The following is a 21,384-nucleotide window of genomic DNA, read 5'->3' as shown; positions in this document are numbered from 1 at the left end:
GTCTTTTGAAACATGGTACAAACTCCCAATATACTCCCATTTGAGTCCATCAATTTTTAATTGGTTAATGGCCAGGCTTGCTTACAAAATTGATTTTTGAAAATGTGTTTCACAATTCAGTTAAGCTATTAAAAGTTTTGTTTCATTTTGAACAATTTAATTGAATTCAACAAATATTTGGTTAGAGCCTCTTATATTCAAGGCACTATCCTATGTGCTCAAGAGACAAAGACAAAAATAAAATTATCATTGCCCTTAAGAAGCATAAATATGACTTCTCATAGACATAAAAACCATAGGGAGCCAAGACGAGAGTCTAAGAAGAAGGAGTAAATTGAAGGGTTTTTTTTGCCTAATGAGTTAAATGTAAAAGGTGCAATTTTTCAGTACTTGGTATATTTCATCAATCCTAAGTTGTGAAATTGTTCATTCAGTGATGGAGATGAATGTTTGGGGTGGAGAGTATTGCTGTTCACCTGATTAAATACTAAGATGTAACCTCTCTCAACATTGTGGAATGTGAAATAATCAGTGGAACATTTTCAGATGTTGCTTTCTCTGTAACATTTCTTATATTTTTGTCTCCTATGAGTATAAAGGGAAAAATTTGATGCAAATAATTTAAATCATAATTTTTTTCTTTTTTTAAATTTTTTTCTCTTTATTAATTTGTTTGTATACTTTTAGTTTACCAGATTTAATTCCACAATTCCTTGAGTTTCAAATTTTCTCTCCTTCCCTCCCCTGCTCCCCCCCCCCATTGACAGCATACAATCAAGTATAGGATCTGTAAATACTTTCACATTAGACATTAGTCAGGTTATAAAGACTGATTGTATCAGATGGAATGAAAAATGGTAAAGAGGAGACAAAACCAAACAAGAAAAAGAAAAAAGATCAGGTGGTTTGCTTCAATCTGGATTCAAAACTCAGTTCTTTCTAGTTCTTTATCTGGATGTAGACATCTCTCTCCATCATGAGTCTTTTGGGATTGACTTATATCACTGCATTTCTGAAAAGAGTCCTGTCTATCAAAGTTGATCGTCACATATATGTTGTGTCTGTAATTGTGTACAAATTTCTCCTGGCTCTACTCTTCTCACTCAGCATCAGTTTGCATAAGCCTCTCCAAGTAAATATGAAGTCCATCTGTTCTTCGTTTCTTATAGCACAATAGTATTCCATTACATGCACATACCACAACTTGTTCAGCCATTCCCCAATTGATGGGCACCCCCTTAATTTCCAATTCTTTGCCACCACAAAAAGAGCTGCTATAAATTTTTTTGTACATATGGGTCATCCTCCCACTTCTATGATCTCTTTGGGATATAACCCTGGAAGTGGTATTGCTGGGTCAAAGGTTATGAAATTATTTATAGCTCTCTGGGCATAATTCCAGATTGCTCTCCAGAAAGGTTGGATCAGTTCATAACTCCACCAGCAATGCATTAGTGTTCCAATTTGCCCACATCCTCTCCAGCAATTTTCATTTTCCTGTTTTGTCATCTTAGCCAATCTGACTGGTGAGGTGTGGTACCTTAGAGTTGTTTTGATTAGACCATTTCTTCATATGCTTATAGATATCTTTAATTTCTTCCTCTGAAAACTGTTCATATCCTCTGACCATTTATCAATTGGGGAATGACTTGTATTCTTATAGATTTGACTCAATTCTCTGTATATTTTAGAAATGAGGCCTTTATCAGAGACATAGGTGTAATGGGAATGTAAATTTTGAAGATCTTCCCTGCCCCTAGGCTAAAGTGTACCTGGAGCCTGAGGTGGGAGGCTTGTTTTTCAGTGGATACTTCTTGATTGGCCAGTGGGTCAATAAGGTTGTTACATTCTCTGAGCCAGGAGAAGGGTATATAAACCCTGATTTGAGGCTTTGTTTTGGGGCTCACTTTGAGAAGTGTTCTGTGATTTGATATGGATTCTGGGAAGCCGTTGTCCTGAGCCCCCCGGCTTTGAAAAAATCCAGATGTTGACTGGGTATGGATGTAATGGTTGGACAGTTTGGAAATCTGTCTACTTGATCTGTTTCTGTCTTGATAATTCTGTCTGTGTATTCTGAAGTTCGGGGTGCTGACCTTTTTCCCCTGAACTAGGTAAATGATACATGTTTGACTGATTAAAGTAAGCTTGTTAACCCATTTTGAGTTGCTTTCCTTTAACAAAGCAGATCTAAGAACCTGTATTGGCAGCAAACCCTGAGGATGCTTGGGGTGCTTGCTGTTACAATAGGTTGTAAAAATTCTTTCCCAATTTCCCACCTTCCTCTTAATCTTGATTACATTGGCTTTGTTTGTACAGAAGCTTTTCAATTTAATGTAATCAAAATTATCCATTTTGCATTTTATAATGCTCTCTAATTCTTGTTTGATCATAAAGTCTTCCCCTTTCCACAAATCTGACAGGTAAACTATTCCTTGCTTTCCGATATTGCTTACAGTATCAGCCTTTAAACCTAGATCACGCACCCATTTAGACTTGATTTTGGTATATGGTGTTAAATAATGGTCTATGCCTAGTTTCTGCCATACTGTATTTCAGTTTTTCCAGCAGTTTTTGTCAAATAGTGAGTTCTTATCCCCAAAACTGGGGTCTTTGGGTTTATCAAACAATAGATTACTATAGTCATTGACTGCTGAGTCTCATGTGCCCAATCTATTGCATTGATCCCTACTCTATTCCTCAGCCAGTAGCAAGTAGTTTTGATGACTGCTTCTTTATAATACAGATTAAAATCTGGTATAGCTGGTCCACCATCCCTAGCATTTCTTTTCATTAATTCCCTTGATATTCTGGACTGTTTGTTCTTCCAAATGAATTTTGTTACTATTTTTTCTAGCTCTATAAAGTAGTTTTTTTGGTAAATTGATTGGTATGACATTAAATATATAATTTAATTTAGGTAAAATTGACATTTTTATTATATTACCTCGATCTAGTCACAAGCAATTGATATTTTTTTCAATTAATTAGATCTGACTTTATTTGTGTGAAAAGTGTTTTGTAGTTGTGATCATATAGGTCCTGGGTGTTAAATCATAATTTTAAAACTGAGTAATTATAACTGTAATATTCAATACTACTTTAATTCTAAAACTGATCTGTGATCTCAATATGTTTATTTTCATGTATTATTTTCATTTTTTCCATTGACAATCTTTTAAAAATTAATTTTTCCTTCCCACTACCTTCCCATCTCCAAAATTAGCAGCAAAAAAAAAATCCCTGAAAAATAAAGGCCTCACCATATAGTTATGTAGTCCAACAGAACAAAATGGTACATTAGTCACATCTGAAAATGGATGTCTCTTTCTGCATTTTTGGTTTATCCTCTCTCTGTCAGGAGAAGCAGGTAAGTAGCATATTTTGTCTCCATTCTTTTGGATTTGTGGTTTGTCACTATATTGATCAGAATGTTCAAGTCTTCCAGAGTAGTTTTTCTTTATAATGTTGTTTTCATCATATAAATTATTCTCCTGTTTCTGTACCCTTTGCTCTGAAACATCCATAGACACCTTCCTGGTTCCCTTTGAAGTGGTCTCTTTCTTCATTTCTAGTGCCACAGTAATATGACTTCATATTCATATATCACACTGTGTTTAGCCATTCCCAAATAGGAGGGATTCCCCTTTAGTTTCCAATTTGTGGCCACCGTGAAAAGACTTGCTACAAATATTTTTCTACTTATAGATCTTTTCCTTCTTTCTTGGCTTTCTTTAGGATGTAGCCTTGTTAGTTTTATAGCTGGGTCAAAGGGATGTACAGTCTAATAACTTTCTGGGCTTATTCCAAGCAATTTTCCATAATGTCTGGTCCAATGCAAGCTTTGTCATCACTAGTCTAAAGGGCTTATAGGTCCTCTCTCCAGTTTGGTGACTCATGACCCATTTATGCTTTCTCATCCTAAGCAACTCTTTTTTTTTTGGAGGGGGGAAGGCAGGGCAATTGGGGTTAAGTGACTTACCCAAGGTCACACAGCTAGTAAGTGTTAAGTGTCTGAGTCTGGATTTGAACTCAGGTCCCCCTGACTCCAGGGCCAGTGCTCTATTCACAGCACAACCTAGCTGCCCCAAGCAACTCTTGTCAATGTTCTCCCCTAAAGCCTCCATAAAGAGGTCTGCAAAATGTCTTGAAGCCGTTATCTAGATATTTACAAGTCATTTACAAATGATTTTTACAAATCTAGATATTTATGAATTTATTATTTACAAATATTTATTATTTGCAAATCATTTCAGCACTAGTACAGCATGTAGTCTATCATTCTTCACTCTAATTATATGATTTTGTAATGGTTCACTTCTTTTCCCTCTCATACCTTTGACATCATTTCCTTCATGCAGGTTACTATTAATAATATATTTTAGCTTATGTAAATCCACTGTATGTCTCCCCATTATCCTTTGGGGAATCTTCTATTTTGATTGTGGTACCTTACGATTCACAGCCACGGATGCTGCAAATTCTTGGGGGCTTGAAAGTCTCCATAAGAATGTATTTTTGTTTCAGGGAGGAGCTTGTGGTCATTTAAAATATGACAAAATTTCCCAAGTGCAATCTGCCCTGCTTTCTCTTCTTCATTTTTTAAAATTTTACTTTTTAAATTAAATTTTATGTTTATTTTTAGTTTACATCATTCATTTCCACAAGATTTTGAGTTACAGATTTTCTCCCTGTCTTTCCCCTACCCACCGCCCCAAAGCAGTGATGCCACTATATACCCCCTCCCCCAATCTGCTCTCTCCTATATCTTCTCCATCCCCCCTCCAACTTTCCAGTAGGGCAAGGTGGATCTCTATACTCTAATGCCTGTATATCTTATTTCCCAGTTGCATGTAAAAAATTATATATATATATATATATATATATATAATTTTTAAACATTTGATTTTAAAACTTTTGGTTCCACATTCTTTCTCTTCCTCTCTCATCACCCACCCTTACTGGGAAGATGAGCAATTCAATATAGGTTGTACATGTATAACTATGCAAAACATTTCCATAGTGGGTATATTGTAAAAGATTGACTATATTATCCTCCATCCTATCCTGCCTCCTACTTGTTTTATTCTCCACTTTGACCTTGTCCCTTTTCAAAAGTCTGTGCTTCCAATTTCCCTCCCTGCAACCTGCCCTCCCCTTCATCATCCCCCATATCATCCCTTTCCCCCCTACTCTCCTGTAGGGTGAGATACCCTATTTAGTGTATATGTCATTCATATCATATTCCAAGCCCTTTGATCCTTCAATGTAGAAGCTGCTAGGTCTTGTGTTATCCTGATTGTGTTTCCACAATATTCAAATTGTTTCTTCTTGGCTGCTTGTAATATTTTCTTGTTGATCTGGGAACTATGGAACCTGGCTATAATGTTCTTAGGAGTTTTCTTTTTGCAATCTTTTTCAAGAGGTGATCAGTGAATTCTTTCAACCTCTATTTTGCCCTCTGGTTCTAAAATATCAGGGTAATTTTCCTTGAGAATTTCTTGAAGGATGATTTCTAGGTTCTTTTTTTGATCATGGCTTTTAGGTAGTCCAATAATTTTTAAATGATCTCTACTGGATCAATTTTCCATATCAGTGGTTTTTCCAATAAGATATTTCACATTGACTTCTATTTTTTCATTTGTTTGTATCTGTTTAATAGCATCTTGATTTCTCATAAAGTCACTAGCTTCCATATGCCCCAGTCTAATTCTGAAGGAATGATCCTCTTCAGTGAGCTTTTGAGATTCTTTTTCCATCTGGCAAATTTGGCTTTTTAAGGCATTCTTTTCATTGGCTTTTTGAACCTCTTTTGCCATTCGAGTTAGTCTATTTTTTAAGCTGTTATTTTCTTCAGTCAGATTGTTGACTCTCTTTTCATTATTTTCTTGCATCGTTCTCATTTTTCTTCCCAATTTTTCCTCCACTTGTCTTATTTGGTTTTCAAAATCCTTCTTAAGCTCCTCTATGGCCTGTCACCAGTTCACATTTTCCTTGGAAGCTTTTAGTACAGGAGTTCTCACTTTTTTGTCTTCTTCCTGTTCCATGCTTTTTTTTTTTTTGGTCCCCAAAAAAGGAATCCAAAGTTGGATTGCTGTACTTGCTTTGCTTTCTTTGCTTGCTCATGTTGCCACTCAATTACTTGACTTTTGAGCTTTTTGCCACAGTAGAACTCTGCCTCCAGAGAGGAGAGCTTTGTCTCAAATTGCTGGGGTTTTCTCAGCTGCTGGAGCTATTAGTTGGTTGTCCTCTTAGAAGCCTCCACTGCCTTTGGCACACTAGTCACACACTCCAGGACCTTCACCCTAGACAGCAATCCAGATCCAAGCAGGTTAAAGCAAGAGCATTACCCCTCAGACTGGTTGCTTGGTCCCCCTATATTCTGTAGGCCATGAGCTCTGAAGCAGCCATGCACAGTGCACCTCAGCTTCTTCTCACCCTGAGGACAGAGGCCAGACTGTACTCCTAGACCCCTCTTTCCCAAAGTCCATTGACCTCTCACTTTATCTTTGGCATTTATGGTTAATAATTCTGGGAACCACCACAGCTGCTGGTGATCCACTCTCCCGATTTCCCTCTAGCCGCGGCTGGTTGTGGCCGCCGTAAGGCTGAAATCGTGGGCTGATGTGGGGCTGGGCTCTACTCCCAGCATGTTATTATTGACCCTTCCTGCCACCCGGCCAGGCTATCTTCAGTAAGAGGTTTGTTTCTCTCTGTCATCTTGTGGATTCTGTAGCCCTAAAGTTTGTTTAGAGTCATTTTTATAGGTATTTGAGGTGGTTATGGGGGGAGTACAGGGAGTCTTCCTGCTTCTATGCTGCCATCTTGGCTCCTCCCTCTTGGACCCCTTTAATTTTTTTTAATTAAAAAAATTACTTTAAACAATCTTTTCTCTTTTAAATTTTGAGTTCCAAATTCTCTTCTTCCTTCCTACCTCTCCCCAATCTACTGAGAGGACAACCAATATGATATTAGTTACATATGTAAAATCATGCAAAACTTATTTCCATATTAGCCATATTTTTTAAAAAGCAGTAAAAATCATGAAAGTGAGAAAATTATACTCCAGTTTGAACGTAAAGTTCATCTGTTTTCTCTCTGGAGGCAGACAGTATTTTTCTCATCATGAGTCCTTTGGAATTGCCTTGATCATTATATTGATCAGAGCCAAGTCTTTCATAGTTGATCATCATTACAACATTGCTCTTATGGTGTGTACAATGATTTCCTGGTTCTTCTTGCTTCAGTTTGTATCAGTTCACATAAATCTTGCCATGTTTTTCTGAAACCACCACCCCCTTGTGTATCAGCAATGCCATATTCACAATGCCTATAGAGATTACAAATATGCTGATATAATTATCCATTACAAAATATGTCATGTTTGCCATATGAGGAAATAAACTAGAAAATTTATTAAGATACCAAAAGACTGAGTCCCAAAACCAGAAAGTGAAAGCCATCAGAGTAGTTATGATATTGGCACAGGTAGATAAAGTAGAAAGCACCCACATTCTCAAGCCTTTAAAACAGAACAGGCTACCTCAGGCAAAGGTCCTCCTCTCCCCACTCACAGCAACCACCCAGCGTCCTGGAAGCGCGCTCCCAGCAGCTCCGGCCCCTGGCAGTCCTCAGCAGGAGTCCTTAGCAGAAAGTCCTTAGCAGTCCTAACTCAAAAAGGGCTTTGCACTGCCACTGCCTCTGCTGCTGCCGCCGTCACCACCACCGCCAGCCAACGCAGGAACGCTAGCTTGGCTTCCGCTTCCTCTTGCTCCGCCCCTTCCTGCTACATCAGCAAGTCCAACGGGGCATGGAAGATCTTTAAATCCCATAACCCTTACACCTTGTCATTTCTTATAGCACAATAATATTCCATCACAATCATATGCCACAACTTGTTCAGCCATTCCCCAAATGATGAGCATCCTCTCAATTTCTAATTCTTTGCCACCATATAAAGAGCTCCTACAAATATTTTTGTATATATAGGTCCTTTCCCCTTTTTCTTTGATCTCTTTGGGATACAGACCTAGCAGTGGTATTGCTGGGCCAAAAGGTACGCACCATTTTATAGCACTTTGGGCATAGTTCCAAATTGTTCTCCAGAATGGTTGGACCAGTTCACTACTCCATCAGCAGTTCATCAGTGTATGGATTTCCCCTCATCGCCTCTAACATTTGTCATTTCTGATGGGTGTAAGGTGGTAGCTTAGAGTTGTTATAATTTGCAAAAACTCTAATCAAGAGTGATCTAGAGCATTTTTTCATATGACTATTAGATAGCTTTGTTTTCTTCTGAAAACTGCTTATATCCTTTAACCATTTATCAATTGGGGAATGGCCCTTATTTTATAAATTTGACTCAGTTCTATATTCAGTATGTATTTGAGAAATGAGGTCTTTATCAGAGAATTTAGCTGTAAATATTTTGATATTATTTCATTATCTTTTGGTACCTTTTAGCAAATTTCTAAGATTGTCTCAGTTAGGCCCATTTTGCTTTTGTTTTGTCTGAGATCATAATTGCTACCCCTGACTTTTTTTACTTAAGCCCCTCCCTTTTTAATTGTGCGTGTCTTTCTGTTTCAGTTGTCTCTCTTGTAAACAACATATTGTTGGATTCTGGTTTTTAATCCATTCTGCTATCTGCTTCTGTTTTATAGGCAAGTTTATCCCATTCACATTCACAGTTAAGATTACTGTGTATTTCTCTTCATCCCATTATCTTCTGTTTCTTTCTCTCTTTCTTTTTATCCTGTCCCTCCTCAAAAGTTTATTTTGCTTCTAATCACTGCTTCCCTCAATCTGTCTTCCCTTTTGTATCCTTCCCCCTTTCTCTTATCCTCTTCTTTTCCTATCTCCCTATTAGGTAAGTTACATTTCTGTACACAACTGAGTATGTATATATAGTCTACCTTCTTTGAATCATTTCTGGTGATCTTGATGTTCAGACATTGAAAGATGAAAGCCATTTTGTTCTTCTCTCCTTTCTCCTTGAAAAGTCCATTGTTGGGTCATACATATGTTACTTCCCCCAGGCTAATTCTTGTCCCATTAGTACTTCATTTCCTCTCATTATCCCAGTATTTGAAGTCTTTTGGGCATTCTCATCATTGACTTTTCTTTCATTAACTCAGCCAGTATGTGTCAGAGTTAAATTTTGAACCCAGGCCTTCTTGCCTGAGAGGTCAGCTCTTTAACTGCCATTATCTCCCTTGCTTAGGGTGCTATATCTTATTGTACTTAATATTATTGTATTGGTTTTTTTTAGGAGAGAGAGGTGTCATATCATGTTGATTCACATTGTCTTTGCAGTCCTTGAAAACATGCACCTCTTTTTTCACATATTGTTAAGTGATTCATATTCCATTGTTTTTTTTACCCAAATTGTAGAATTTCTTATTTATCCTTATTAAATTTACTCTTACTAGAGTTGGTTAATTATTCTAATTTGTTGAGATCCTTTTGGTCTTCATTTGGTCACCTAACATATTAATTGTCCCTCTCAGCTTTCTGTATTCTGGAAATTGATCAGCATGCTATGAATATCTTTATAAAAGTTACTCATATTTTAAGTAGCATAGCATGATGCTCATTGTAAACTTTATTCTTTGAAATGTGCTTTCAAAAAAAATCTCTGGTTTGTGGCAGACTATGCCAGTATTACCCCTCCTTATCATTTGTAAATTACAAGATGGTATCATTGCTTCATCTAAAAATTCTGTCATTTATTGACCAATTCCATTTTGTTGGTCAGAATACAATGTACATATTCACATTTTTCCTTGTTGCTTCCCCTGCCTCTTGAAGAATGAAATGGATAAAAAAGGTAAACAGAAAAAAAATATTGCTGTACTTTCAGGAGAAAGAACTGCAGCAGATCTGAGGGAGTTGAAGTTTCCCATTGGGACCGTGTCTATGTTTTTATGGCAGGATTTTGATCTGTTTCTCAACCTCATCATCCATTGCTTACTTTTTGTTGACTGGCCTGTATTATCCTCCTGCCCCAATTTGCCTCTGTTGAGCACTCCATTGATACTCACCCAATAATTCTTTTTTGAGTTCTTGTTGACGTTGGCCCTCACGAGTAGATGGGGACTTCTTTCAGTAGCTGTGAGGTATAGTGGAAAGACTGGACTTGGAGTTGGGAAATCTGAACTCGAGTCCCACATTGGGTATTTACATTGTGGTCATTGAAAAGGCATAACCTTTCTGCATCTCATTTATTTATCCATAATGTAGGGATGAAAATACTTCCATCACTGATGTGAGCCAAGCAATTCATAAGCTCTCAAATATTTTAGAAGTGGGAACTACCATTGTCACCACTTGTGACGTTGTTATTGTCAGTCATGTCCGACTCTTTGTGATCCACCCCCCCTTTTTTAGGGGGAAGGTATTTTGGCAAAGGTACTGGAGTGGTTTGTCATTTCCATCTCCAGCTCTTTTTACAGATGAGAGAATAAAGGCAGACAGGGTTAAGTGACTTGCCCAGGATCAGAAAGCTAATAAGTGGTTGAGTCCTGATTTGAACTCAGGTCTTGACTCCAAACTCCAAGCTCTAATCACTAAACTACTAAGTAAAAGATCAGTTGCCCTCAGTGCAGGAATCAGACATCAGAAATAAATGTCCTGGGGACTTATCTTGATCTTCCCACCAGTCTCTCCCAAATCAAAATTGCATGCCTAGAATTGATCTGGGGCTATGCCGGCTGCTAATGTAATGACCCTTTGCTTTGCTTAATTCTCTTCTAATGAAATCCTTTAAGGTTTATCCAAAATGTGTGCCCATTACCAAAAGTCATTTGTGTCACTTTATTTTTAATAAAGTGAGGATACAAGAATATTTGCACCAGAGAATTAATTTAAAAAAATTTTATACTAGATGTTTGTATGGTTAATTCTTTTATCTTTAGCATTATATTTTAATGTATCAGAATGCAATTTCTATGCATAGATTTGTATTCCTTTGAATTTATAGTCTCTTAGTTGTATTTATTCCAACAAAAAGCTTAATTACTATTAAAACAGTAATATAAAGATAAGTTGAAAATATAATCATATTAAATAAATCACGGTATCTCTTCAGGAAGGTATAAGCACCATAGGAATATAAAGTAAGAAATCTGTGCTTGTCAAATATAGAGTATAAATAAATAATTTAGGTGAAAATGGATGACTAGATATAACAAAGAGACTACCAAATAGTGAAGGGCTAAGGAGTGGTTGTTAAGTTTGATGTACTTCTTTGTATATTGTAAGTAATTGCTATCCATAAAAATTCTATGGCTTCTGTATAAGAAAAAGAGACAATTTGACAGGCAACACCGGGACTAAGCGACAGCAAGTACAAATCCTTGGCAACTGTCATTATCCTGCTGTTGAATTCATATCCAAACTGTGTGATAACTTAGACCGGCATATTTGTTATTGAACCATAGTCTGTTGAAGTAGCCGTATCCCCACTTTCCTAATAGAATTGTTGGCTACTACACATTTGTGACATTTTTTTTTAATCTGAAATTGATCAGATTACTTTTTGTTACACATCAAAAAGAGTCCCGTCTTATTTTATGCTTATTTTCAAATATATTTTGCCTAAAATTTTCCTGATTACTCAAGAATTGCTCTTGAGAAATTAGCACAAAGCTCAGCTTAGTATAAAATTAATTCAATATATTAAAAATCCAGAAGAAAACTGATTGTTAAATAACCAGAATTCTTATTCTATTTAATTCTAGATTTCAGTATTTTAATGTATTCTTTCTGATTACAGGAGTGAATTTTTCCCTATGCTGTTAGTGAAAGACAGAGATAACTGCTGGGTTTACCTTTTTGTATCTTTTATTCTTTGCAGATTATGATTGTATCTTGTTGTTGGCTATGCACATAAGGGAAAAACTGACCATAAGATTATTGTTATCCTTGGATGTCTGCTTAGTGATAAAGACTGTATTGGCCGATGTAACGGACACAAAAGATATAAACCTTTACCTCCTAATAAGTTAAGGAGATAAAACATACACATATAATTTTCTTCAAGGACAAATAACATATACAAAATGATATGCTTTGCATTCAGCTAGTGCAAATTGAATACATACATGTTGATGGCTGTGCTACCAACTAGTTCAGAGGACCTGTCATTAGTGTGAAACTTGAAGTTTTGAACTCTTGGATAACTTGAGTGAATAAGTGAATAAGGCATTTATTAGGCACTGGCTGTGTGCAAATCACTGTGCTAGAGTCCTATGATAGAAATATCAAAGTAAAACAGTCCTTGCTCTCAGTTTGTGACTTTTTTCATGTTGTGTTTTGGAGACTGTTTACACAGCCCACATGTTATGGTGTTTGGTTGCCTTGGTCTAACTTTAATGTTTGATTTTTACTCAATAACTCCCTGGCGCCACTCTTAGTTGATGTGTTCCAGCTGAGTTGCACCTTCCACTGATAATTTTGCACCTGGGAATCACCTAGGTGATTCTCCTCAAGTAGTGTATATGGATTTCCCGTTTTCCTGTATAATGGCCATGGCATCAGTTATCTCAGAGGTTGAAGGTTGGGATTTCTAGAAGGAGACTGCATTAGTAGAAATGTCATGTTCTTGCATATATCCTTTGCCCATTAAACAGGTGATTTAATGTATTTCTCTAATGTTCCTTGGCTCAACCCGAGAACTAAGAGAGCTTCATGGCTCAGCCAGACAAAATGGCTGAATTAATTGGCATGCGGCTAATGCTGTCTGCTATCCCAGTGGTATATGAAGCCACATCCTGAAGTGACTCTGTGATCTCATAAATTCAGGGGTTCCCAGTGATGACGCTGATCACAGCCTAACCTTCCCCATCTTGTGAGATTCTTCCAGGTACTCCCAAGAGTTCTGCATAGAGGGGCCGCCCTACATGTGAGAGGCCTTCCTCCATTCTCCCAGTGTACAAATGTACCAAGGAGCCTCTTGCCCATACTCCCATTATCTCACTTCCGCCTCGTGATTCTTTTTTTGTCATACATCTCTTTGATGGCATCCTTTATACCTGATCTTTCAAATGATATGTTGCAGTCTGTTTAGACTCAACTTGTATCTTTCCATTTCTCTCTGTTCAGTACTCATCTTCAGTTCTGCAGAGGCAATAGTTTCCTAGGGCTTGTTGGAATATAGATAATAAAGATGTTTGTATAGTTACACACACTCACATGCACACATATCTGTGTGCATAGATACAAAAGGCAATAATCAGAGGAGTTTAATAAGGAAAGTCCTTCTGGAGGCCTTTATATCACCTATAGAATTTATTTATATAATGCATATATATGCATATATACAATATACAGTCATGTGTATATGTGTATTTATAAGAATATATGTTAATATATGTATACACATATAAATGCATATATGTATATATAAGAATGTATGTTTATAGGTATATATACATATGTGTGTATATATGTATGTATATATATATTTTAATCAATCGGGGTTAAATAACTTGCTCAAGGTTACATGGCCAGTTATTTCTGGGTATGGCGCTAAGTATCTCAGTCTGGATTTGATCCCCAGCTCATCCCAACACTGGAGCTGGTGCTCTTACTCGCTGAGCCACCTGGCTGCCCCTATATATGTGTGTGTGTGTGTGTGTGTGTGTGTGTGTGTGTGTGTGTATACACACATATATATATATTTTTAATAGCATCTACAATGGCAATTTCAGGACTTTGAACTGAAAGATTTACTTCCTTCATATGGTTTAAAATATCCGCCATTCAAACCAACCCATGGATAAAACCCTTTCTTTCAAAATGTTCCAAGAATGGGTTTCATTTTTCTTTCAGAAAAGTGAAACTTCTGCCCTTGGTTCAAACAAGTGCCTCAGATATTGTCTTGTTGAAAGTGAATAAACCTCTGTATGGTAGAGAAATATTTCTTATGCTGCTTCTATTTTTTGACAAGATCTTTTTAAAATGTGATGATTCTGAGATAAGCTTCTGGTAAAGCTGGCTTTTTATGGGGTGGGACTTTATATTACCTATAGAATTTATACATATATATATAATGCATATACACTGGCTTTGTTGCCAGTGCACATCTGTGTAAAAAACAATGATTGAAGACTGAGTGAGGGGAAGGATTACCGATTCACCTCAGATTCCGAATCCCCATGGGATTCCCTCACATGTTCTGAAAGTTCTAGAGTATGAGGCTACCCTTCGGGGATGAAAAACTTGATTTTATATTGCATTTATTTTCCTTATTGTTTTTAGGATGGAGACCTTTTTAAGTACCAAGATAGGCAGGAACTTATAAGAATGTTTTAAAATTATATCTCGTTGTTAAACCCTATATCCACAAATATGCAAAAATGTTCATTTCCATATTGTTTGTGAACTGTGCCACACAGACTTTTAATGGAACTTTGTAGTACAAAGCACTAGGTTTAGGCACTGGAAAAGGACAATGCTCAGACCTCCCTAAGTCACTAGAGAGCTCTCTAGGACTTGGGAATTAGACTTGGTCAAAAGTCCTCCAGTTAATCTACTGAGGACAGCAAATGTTTAACTGGGGTACAGAGGGTAAGAATAAGCCAATCAATCAATAGCATAAAGCAGGTACTAAATAATTTTTCTATAGCTTCATCACATGTTAACAAGCCAATTAAAAGGGGTCATACATAGTACTTTGGAACATTGGATAAATGGCAGCTAATGCTCACAGGAAGCATCATGTGATCCATTGAGATCATGTCACATCTCTTGGACTACATATAAAAAGAAAAGTTAGCCCAGTGGGACCTTCTCTTCAGCAGTGGGGCCAGTCAAGCAGTGGCAGAATCAATAAAAATACAGTAAAACAGATAACATTCCACTTAAAACTGTCGATATGCAGCCCTTTTCTCTTTTTAAATGGCTTCATTTTTATTTGAGTTTGACACCACTCATATAGAACAGCAACATTTAGCGTTATGTTTATAGATAGTCTAAGAGTTCTGTGATTCTTGGCACTCTCTACCTTCTTCTTCTGTCATTCTGCCATCACAAGAAAGGCAGAAAGAGGCCCCGTAAGACTGAGGGTCAGTTCATATTTTTATTTCAGGGGGTGCTGTAGAGTACAATGAGCTGGGATAGTATTAAATATGAGGAGGAGATTGCTCTGGACCATCGGCAAACTATGGTGCTTATATGATCCCAAGCTGCTCACTGCTACAAAAGCCTGTCTTTTAAAACCAGTAATCTCCCAGTAATTACCTATGGTTTCAAAAGAGAGAATATCATGAAAACAGGTGGAATCTATGAATCAAAATCATTTACAGAGGATGGAGGGGAAGAGAGAGGAAGAGAGAAAGGGGAGAGGAAGAAAGAGATCGATTTATTCTGGGAAGAACTTGTTACTATCTTTAGTGCAAAAGCAAGAATGATGGAGGGTGGCAAAAATGTCTTTAAAACAATGGATTAGGAGCAAGGAGCAAGTGAGGTAGAAGTATACAGAATTTTATGTGTGTGTGTTTGCATATATGTATGCATACACACACACACATATATACAGTAGGAATGTATTCTTTGAGTAAAGAATCAGGAAGTGCTAGATGTGATGAGCTGCAAGTATTATTACCAAAAAGAAACTGTATGTCAACCAGCATTAAATAACTTGTTACCATTGTGCAGGTTATTCCTGAATAAGTTATCTGTGTTTAGTTAGAATACTCATTTGTTAGAACAAAGATTTCAATTAATACAAAGCCAGAAGAAAGAAAATGAAAAAAAAAACAGATGACATGCAAAATTACTTCAACCATACTTATATAAGTCATTGACACCAAAAATTGGGAAATAGTTTGGGAAACACAGGTTTAACAATTTCATACAGAATTTTGATTGATGGAAATAATTTGTTATGTAATGAGGAGACCAAAAGAACCTAGAAAATACCTTGGTAAATCTCTTTGACAAAAGTGGAGGAATATGGCAGGTAAGGGCTGAGCTCATTTAATATAAAGACTTTCTGAAAAGTTTGAGCGCCATTTTAAGACATTGAAATGTACTGAGAATTTTGGGACACTCTGTGTTAATTTATTTTTATGATTCTGCAAAGATTGTTGCAAAATTATGAGCAGTATTGCCTACTGAAACAATGAGAAGCAGAGAAAGGAAAAAAAGTTTTATAAAAGAAATCCACTGAGGGAGAGAGGGATCCACTAAACCAAGTGATCTCAGTGGCTTTGAAGAGCAAAACTGGATGGAGAGCAACAAAGAAGACAAAGATGGATCAAGAACCTGTAAACATTTTTTCATGACAAACTTTTCATCATCAAGAATGACAGAGCCACCACCTCTGCTCTTGATGTTACAGCCTTTGCTAGTAGCAGAGATGTAAATGGCACTGAAGAAAGAAACAAAAATGGGAAAAGCAGCTCGGTTTGATCAAGGACACCAAAAGCTGTCTTGTGCTTTAGGTAACAGAGTTTTAGAGTGATTAAAGGATCAGTTCCCAAGGATAGGATACCTAAGGTGTGGGGAAAATGTCAGTCATTATTGCCCCACAAAAGTGACAGAGAATATCAATTATTACCAGTCCACATTTCTACTTTCCCATCTACATAAATTTTTTTACAAACACCCTCATTAAACATATCCTTGATAATGATATCAGAACAAAATAGACTATTGCAAATTGTCTAGCTCAGAACATAGCTTTACTGTCACATAATTATGTAGAGAATACGAGAAAAGTGAGTGAATACAAAAGCCTACTGTCCTTGTTGTTTTTTGACTATATAAAAATTATTCATTACTGTAAAATGTTTCCTTAAAGCTCTTCTCCAAGATGTGGCAGCTAGGTTACATAATGGTTAGAGTGCTGGATTTGAAGTCAGGGAGACATGCATTTAAATCGTGCCCCAGATACTTCCTAATTGTGTGATCTTAGGCAAGTCATTTAACCTCCCTGTGTCTCAATGACTTCTAAGGTCCCTTCCAGCTCTGAATCTATAATCACATGTCTTCAGTGCATATGTCAAAATCATACACGATGCCTTGAAAATATATCAACAACAGAAATAACTTTGTTCAGTGACCCTCTGATTATTTATATCAAACGGGGCACAAGGTAGGGAGAAATTTCCTTGCATAAGGCATTTTTCATTGTCATGGAGGATGTCCACAGTAAAGTCCAAGTCAAAGACTGATTCCCAACATGTGATGATAGCTTCTTGACACTCTTGTTTTTTAATGGCATGGCATTGTTTACATCAAAACCCAAAACATAGAGATTCCTAAAAGAGTGAATTATCCATCTGGGGAAAAAACAACAATGGTAACACGTAGTTGAAGACCTCCAAGGATTTGCAGTTGGATGGATGATATGTAAAGCTTGTCCAAAAGGACGTGGATCTTAGACTGCAAATGGACAGTGAGCTGGGCCAAGAGTTGAACAAAAGAACAGCAACTGGGAAATTACATGGTTCTTTCTAAAACAAAAGACCATCTTTTTAACACCAGTTTTTTTTCTGCTGATGTTGTAGGGCTGGGCATCTGTAACAACAAGCATCCTAGCATACCCAAGATGGCTGCTAGTGCAAGTTCTTTATCTGTTTTTCTAAAGGAAAGCAACTTTAAAGGGGTCAACAATCTTATGTTAATTCACTTAGTTCAGGGGGAAAAGTCAGCACCCTGAACTTCAGAGAAAATATAAGCAGAAAAAAATACAGATGAGAAAATAACATACACCAACAGACAGGACTTCTAGCTGTCTGAGCAAAGCTATACATAGAGTTACCAAAGAGATAAGCGTCAACATCTGGGTTTTCAAAGCCTGGGGGTTCCTGAATGACTACCCAGAGTCTCATCTGGCTGAATCACATGAACACTTCCAAGGAGTAATCCCCAAAGCAATACCTCACCTCAGAGTATATATAGCCTTCATCAGGGTCAGAGGGCATCACAACCCTCATGACCCACTGCCTAATTACAAAGTAACAAAAGGTGTGGGACTTCCTGAAAAACAAACCTCCCCTAATCAAGCTTCTCTTGTTGGGCTCTACATGAGGCCTTTTAGTGGTCAGGGAAGATCTTCAACACCCATTAATATTACAGCCTCATGGAAAACTATTGCTCTGAGGAAATAAAATGGAAGATTCCCCAAAAGTCAGTGAGATACACATGGTGGACCAGCTTCCAACACATCACATAGAAGGAATTATATGGAAGAACTTGTATATAAAGTATCACCAGAGAAATACATGCCTGGAAAAAGAAGGATGCAGTCAATGAACTGCATTGATATCTATGCAAGATGAAGTTGTAACCTGGCAGATAGACCCCTTGTGGCAAAGTTACTGGGAACTTGGATGTGGTATTCACAGGTGAGAATGAGTGGCAACTGCATCAACAAAGGGGATAGCTACCTCAATCGGATCACAGAATCTCTTCTTCTATCTCTATATCTCTCTATTACACCTATACCTACATCTATATCATGTCTAGTTGGTCATCTCATTAGTGGAAGCTCCCTTCACTAGTACAAATCATCAGCTTGTCTGTAATTTAGAGTCTCAGATAAATTACCTTCTCTAATTTAGCTGCCTTAAGTGGCAACTAAATGGCACAATTTGTGGCTATTTGTCCTTCATTATCAAAGAGGACCAATGACGTCAGAAGGGTGATGTCTTGACTTATAAGTGGATTGGATTTAAGTGAGGCAGGGCTGTACAAAGTCTTCAAATTCATTCTCACCTCCAGAGTCATTGGGGTCCATTGACAAGACATAGGTCAGGAAGACTGATGATGGCCCCAGATGCAGTGGGGGACCTTGGCCTTTTTAAGCTAAAGTCTTTCCCAGGTCTCAGTTTGTCTGAGGCAACACTCATTAAGTAATTAAAGACTAAGTAAGAATTGAACAACAGATGTCCTAGTTTGACTTCCTAAAAGAATCAATCTGGGAAGGGAAGACCCTCAGTTTCTGTTCAGAACAGAAACAATTCAGATGGCACTGATAGAGCAGTGGGCATTAAGTCAGAAAACCTGAGTTCAAATCCAACCTCAGACACTTACTGACTGTGTGACCCTGGACAAGTCACTTAACCACTCTGCCCCAGTTTCCTCAACTGTAAAATGGTGTTAATAATCTCTATTGAATTTTATATTCTTAGATTCCATTTATCCCTCTAACTGCCAAAATCTGTTTGGATTTCAACTCAGTCAGTCCAATATATTAACTATTGTTTGCAACTTTTTGTCTTCTAATAATAATAGTAATAATAATGATAATGATAGCTAACATTTATGTAGTGTTTACTATATGCTAAGCACTTTACAAATATTATTTAATTTAATCTTCATAACACTCCTTGGAAGTAGGTCCTCATTTTGCAGTTGAGGAAATTGAGGCAAATATGGTTAAGTGACTTACCAAGGGTAACAGAGCTAGTCAATGTCTTAGGTGAAATTTGAACTCAGATCTTCTTGGCTCCAGATTCAGCAGTCTATCCACTGTACCACCTAGCTGCCATTGTATAATCATTTATAGGTTTAATGAATATGCCATCTATGTCTTTATCTAAATCATTGATAAACATATTAAATACCTTAGGACCAAGCAGTGATCCCTGGTGCACTTTATTGGAGAATTACCTTTCACATTGATAATGAGCCATTAATGAATGCTTCTTGAGTCTAGAAGTTCAACTAATTTTTTTTTTATTATATTACAGTCTAATCCACATCTCTCCATCTTTTTAACAAGACTAGGATGAGAAATTTCATCCCATGTTTCACAACAATCAAGCTAGACTATAGCTATAGTATTCATCTGATACACTAGTTTTAGTAATCCTGTCAAATGAGGAAATAAGGTTAGTCTGGCATAACTTGTTCTTGTTGAAAGCATGTTAGCTTCGTTTTCTAAATGTTTGCTAACTATCCTTTTAATGATCTGTTCTTTATTTTAAAAAATTTCCCTGTAATTAAAATTAAACTTTCTGGCTCAAAGTTTGTAGGATTTATTCTTTTCCCTTTTTGGGACAATATTTGACCTTTTTTATCTTAAGGTGGTCTCCCCACATAGATGTGATCCCCTGATTCTGTAGGGAGGAGGTACCATCAGTTGTGGCCTGGTAGTTTCTCAGGAGGCCCATCCCTTAAGACCACTAGCTTCTCATACAGATCCCCCAGTGCTTAGGAAGGTACCTCTATGCTCTTTTTTGTTCCTTTTCCCAAAATGTTATTCCCCCTACACCCTTTTGCTTCTTTCTCATGATCTTCAGGGGTTGAAGTGAATTTATTTGAATTAAGTTACTATATCCTTTTCTGTGTCATCACCTTAGGTCCAGGTCTTAATTTTCCTCTTACTCCTTCATCAGTGTTAATATCATCTTCCTAAATTATAAATTACTTTAAACAGAGACCTTGTTTTTATATTTCTTCCCCTACCCTGCAGTAGTTGTGGATACATAGTAGGTAATAGTAAGTTCTTGACTGACTATTAACAAAACTAGAGGACTCTTTATTTCTTATTATTCCAACTGCAGAGAAATGTCTTCCTTAATTTACTCTTGTAAAGTAACTTAATATGAAGAATATTATTTGAGTTGCTTTCAAAATTTTATAACTTTGAAATAAATACCTAGTACAGAGTTAGCAATAATCACAGTTTCAATAAGTAAGAAGACATAGTTTCATTTAATTTTCCATATATTTATTATTTCAGACTATACATATATATCTTCTCAGCCATGAGTGATAAAAAAAGAAAGACAAAACTCTAGGCAGCCAGCCTCAGTTTGGCCCCAACATCTGACTGCCATCAGCAATGGTATCAAGAGGGTCAGGGCTTCAAGATTGTTCCACACATCAAACGAAATCAGATCATAGCCATGATGAAATATCAGACCTGTACAGCCACAAATCAAACAGTACAAACAATTCCTGTCTTATATCATCATCCAAGAGAAGCAGACCTGTCAGTGTTCCACGGGGTCAGCTGAGGTAATCAAAGCTGTCCTTCTTGTCTTGCTTTTAACTACAGTGGTTGAAGTTCTTTTCTCTTTGAGAATTTGTAATCATTCAGTTGACTACTTAGAGTATAAAGATGCAGCTCATCTCCAATTTGTAGCCTGTAAAATATCCAAATTATAGGTTAGGGATGACTTTTTTTAATGAACGAAACAGATGTCAATGGGGAGATCTGGGAAGTTTTAAAAGTGAGTTTAAGGTATGAAGACAACTGTACCATAAAAAGTTATCTTGTGGACTTGGCTTTTAAAGCTAGTAGAATTGAAAATTTACTTGTAAAGTTTTTTTTAACATAATATTTTTTGACAAAATTTTAATTGAAATGAACTTATTGCAATATCATCTTTGTCTATGGTATATGATTTCACACAGATGATGATCACA

The 21,384-nt window shown here is 36.8% G+C and overlaps 1 protein-coding gene across 1 annotated transcript in view; it reads left to right on the top strand.

Annotated features, from left to right (window-relative positions):
• Window positions 1-19,874: 19,874 nt before the first annotated feature.
• DCDC1 (doublecortin domain containing 1) overlaps window positions 19,875-21,384 on the top strand; it is a 420,660-nt gene continuing 419,150 nt past the window's right edge. Inside the window, 2 exon segments of the mRNA XM_069091090.1 lie at window positions 19,875-19,896; window positions 20,754-20,994. Coding sequence (XP_068947191.1) covers window positions 19,875-19,896; window positions 20,754-20,994 — 263 coding nt within the window.

This window comes from Petaurus breviceps, unplaced genomic scaffold (assembly GCF_028583685.1).
Source record: "Petaurus breviceps papuanus isolate PSGF00001 unplaced genomic scaffold, PetGlider_PUasm1.0 188, whole genome shotgun sequence".
Taxonomy (NCBI): Eukaryota; Metazoa; Chordata; class Mammalia; order Diprotodontia; family Petauridae; genus Petaurus; species Petaurus breviceps.
The sequence above is the reverse complement of the archived record's forward strand: the minus strand, read 5'-3'. Positions and strand labels throughout refer to the sequence as shown.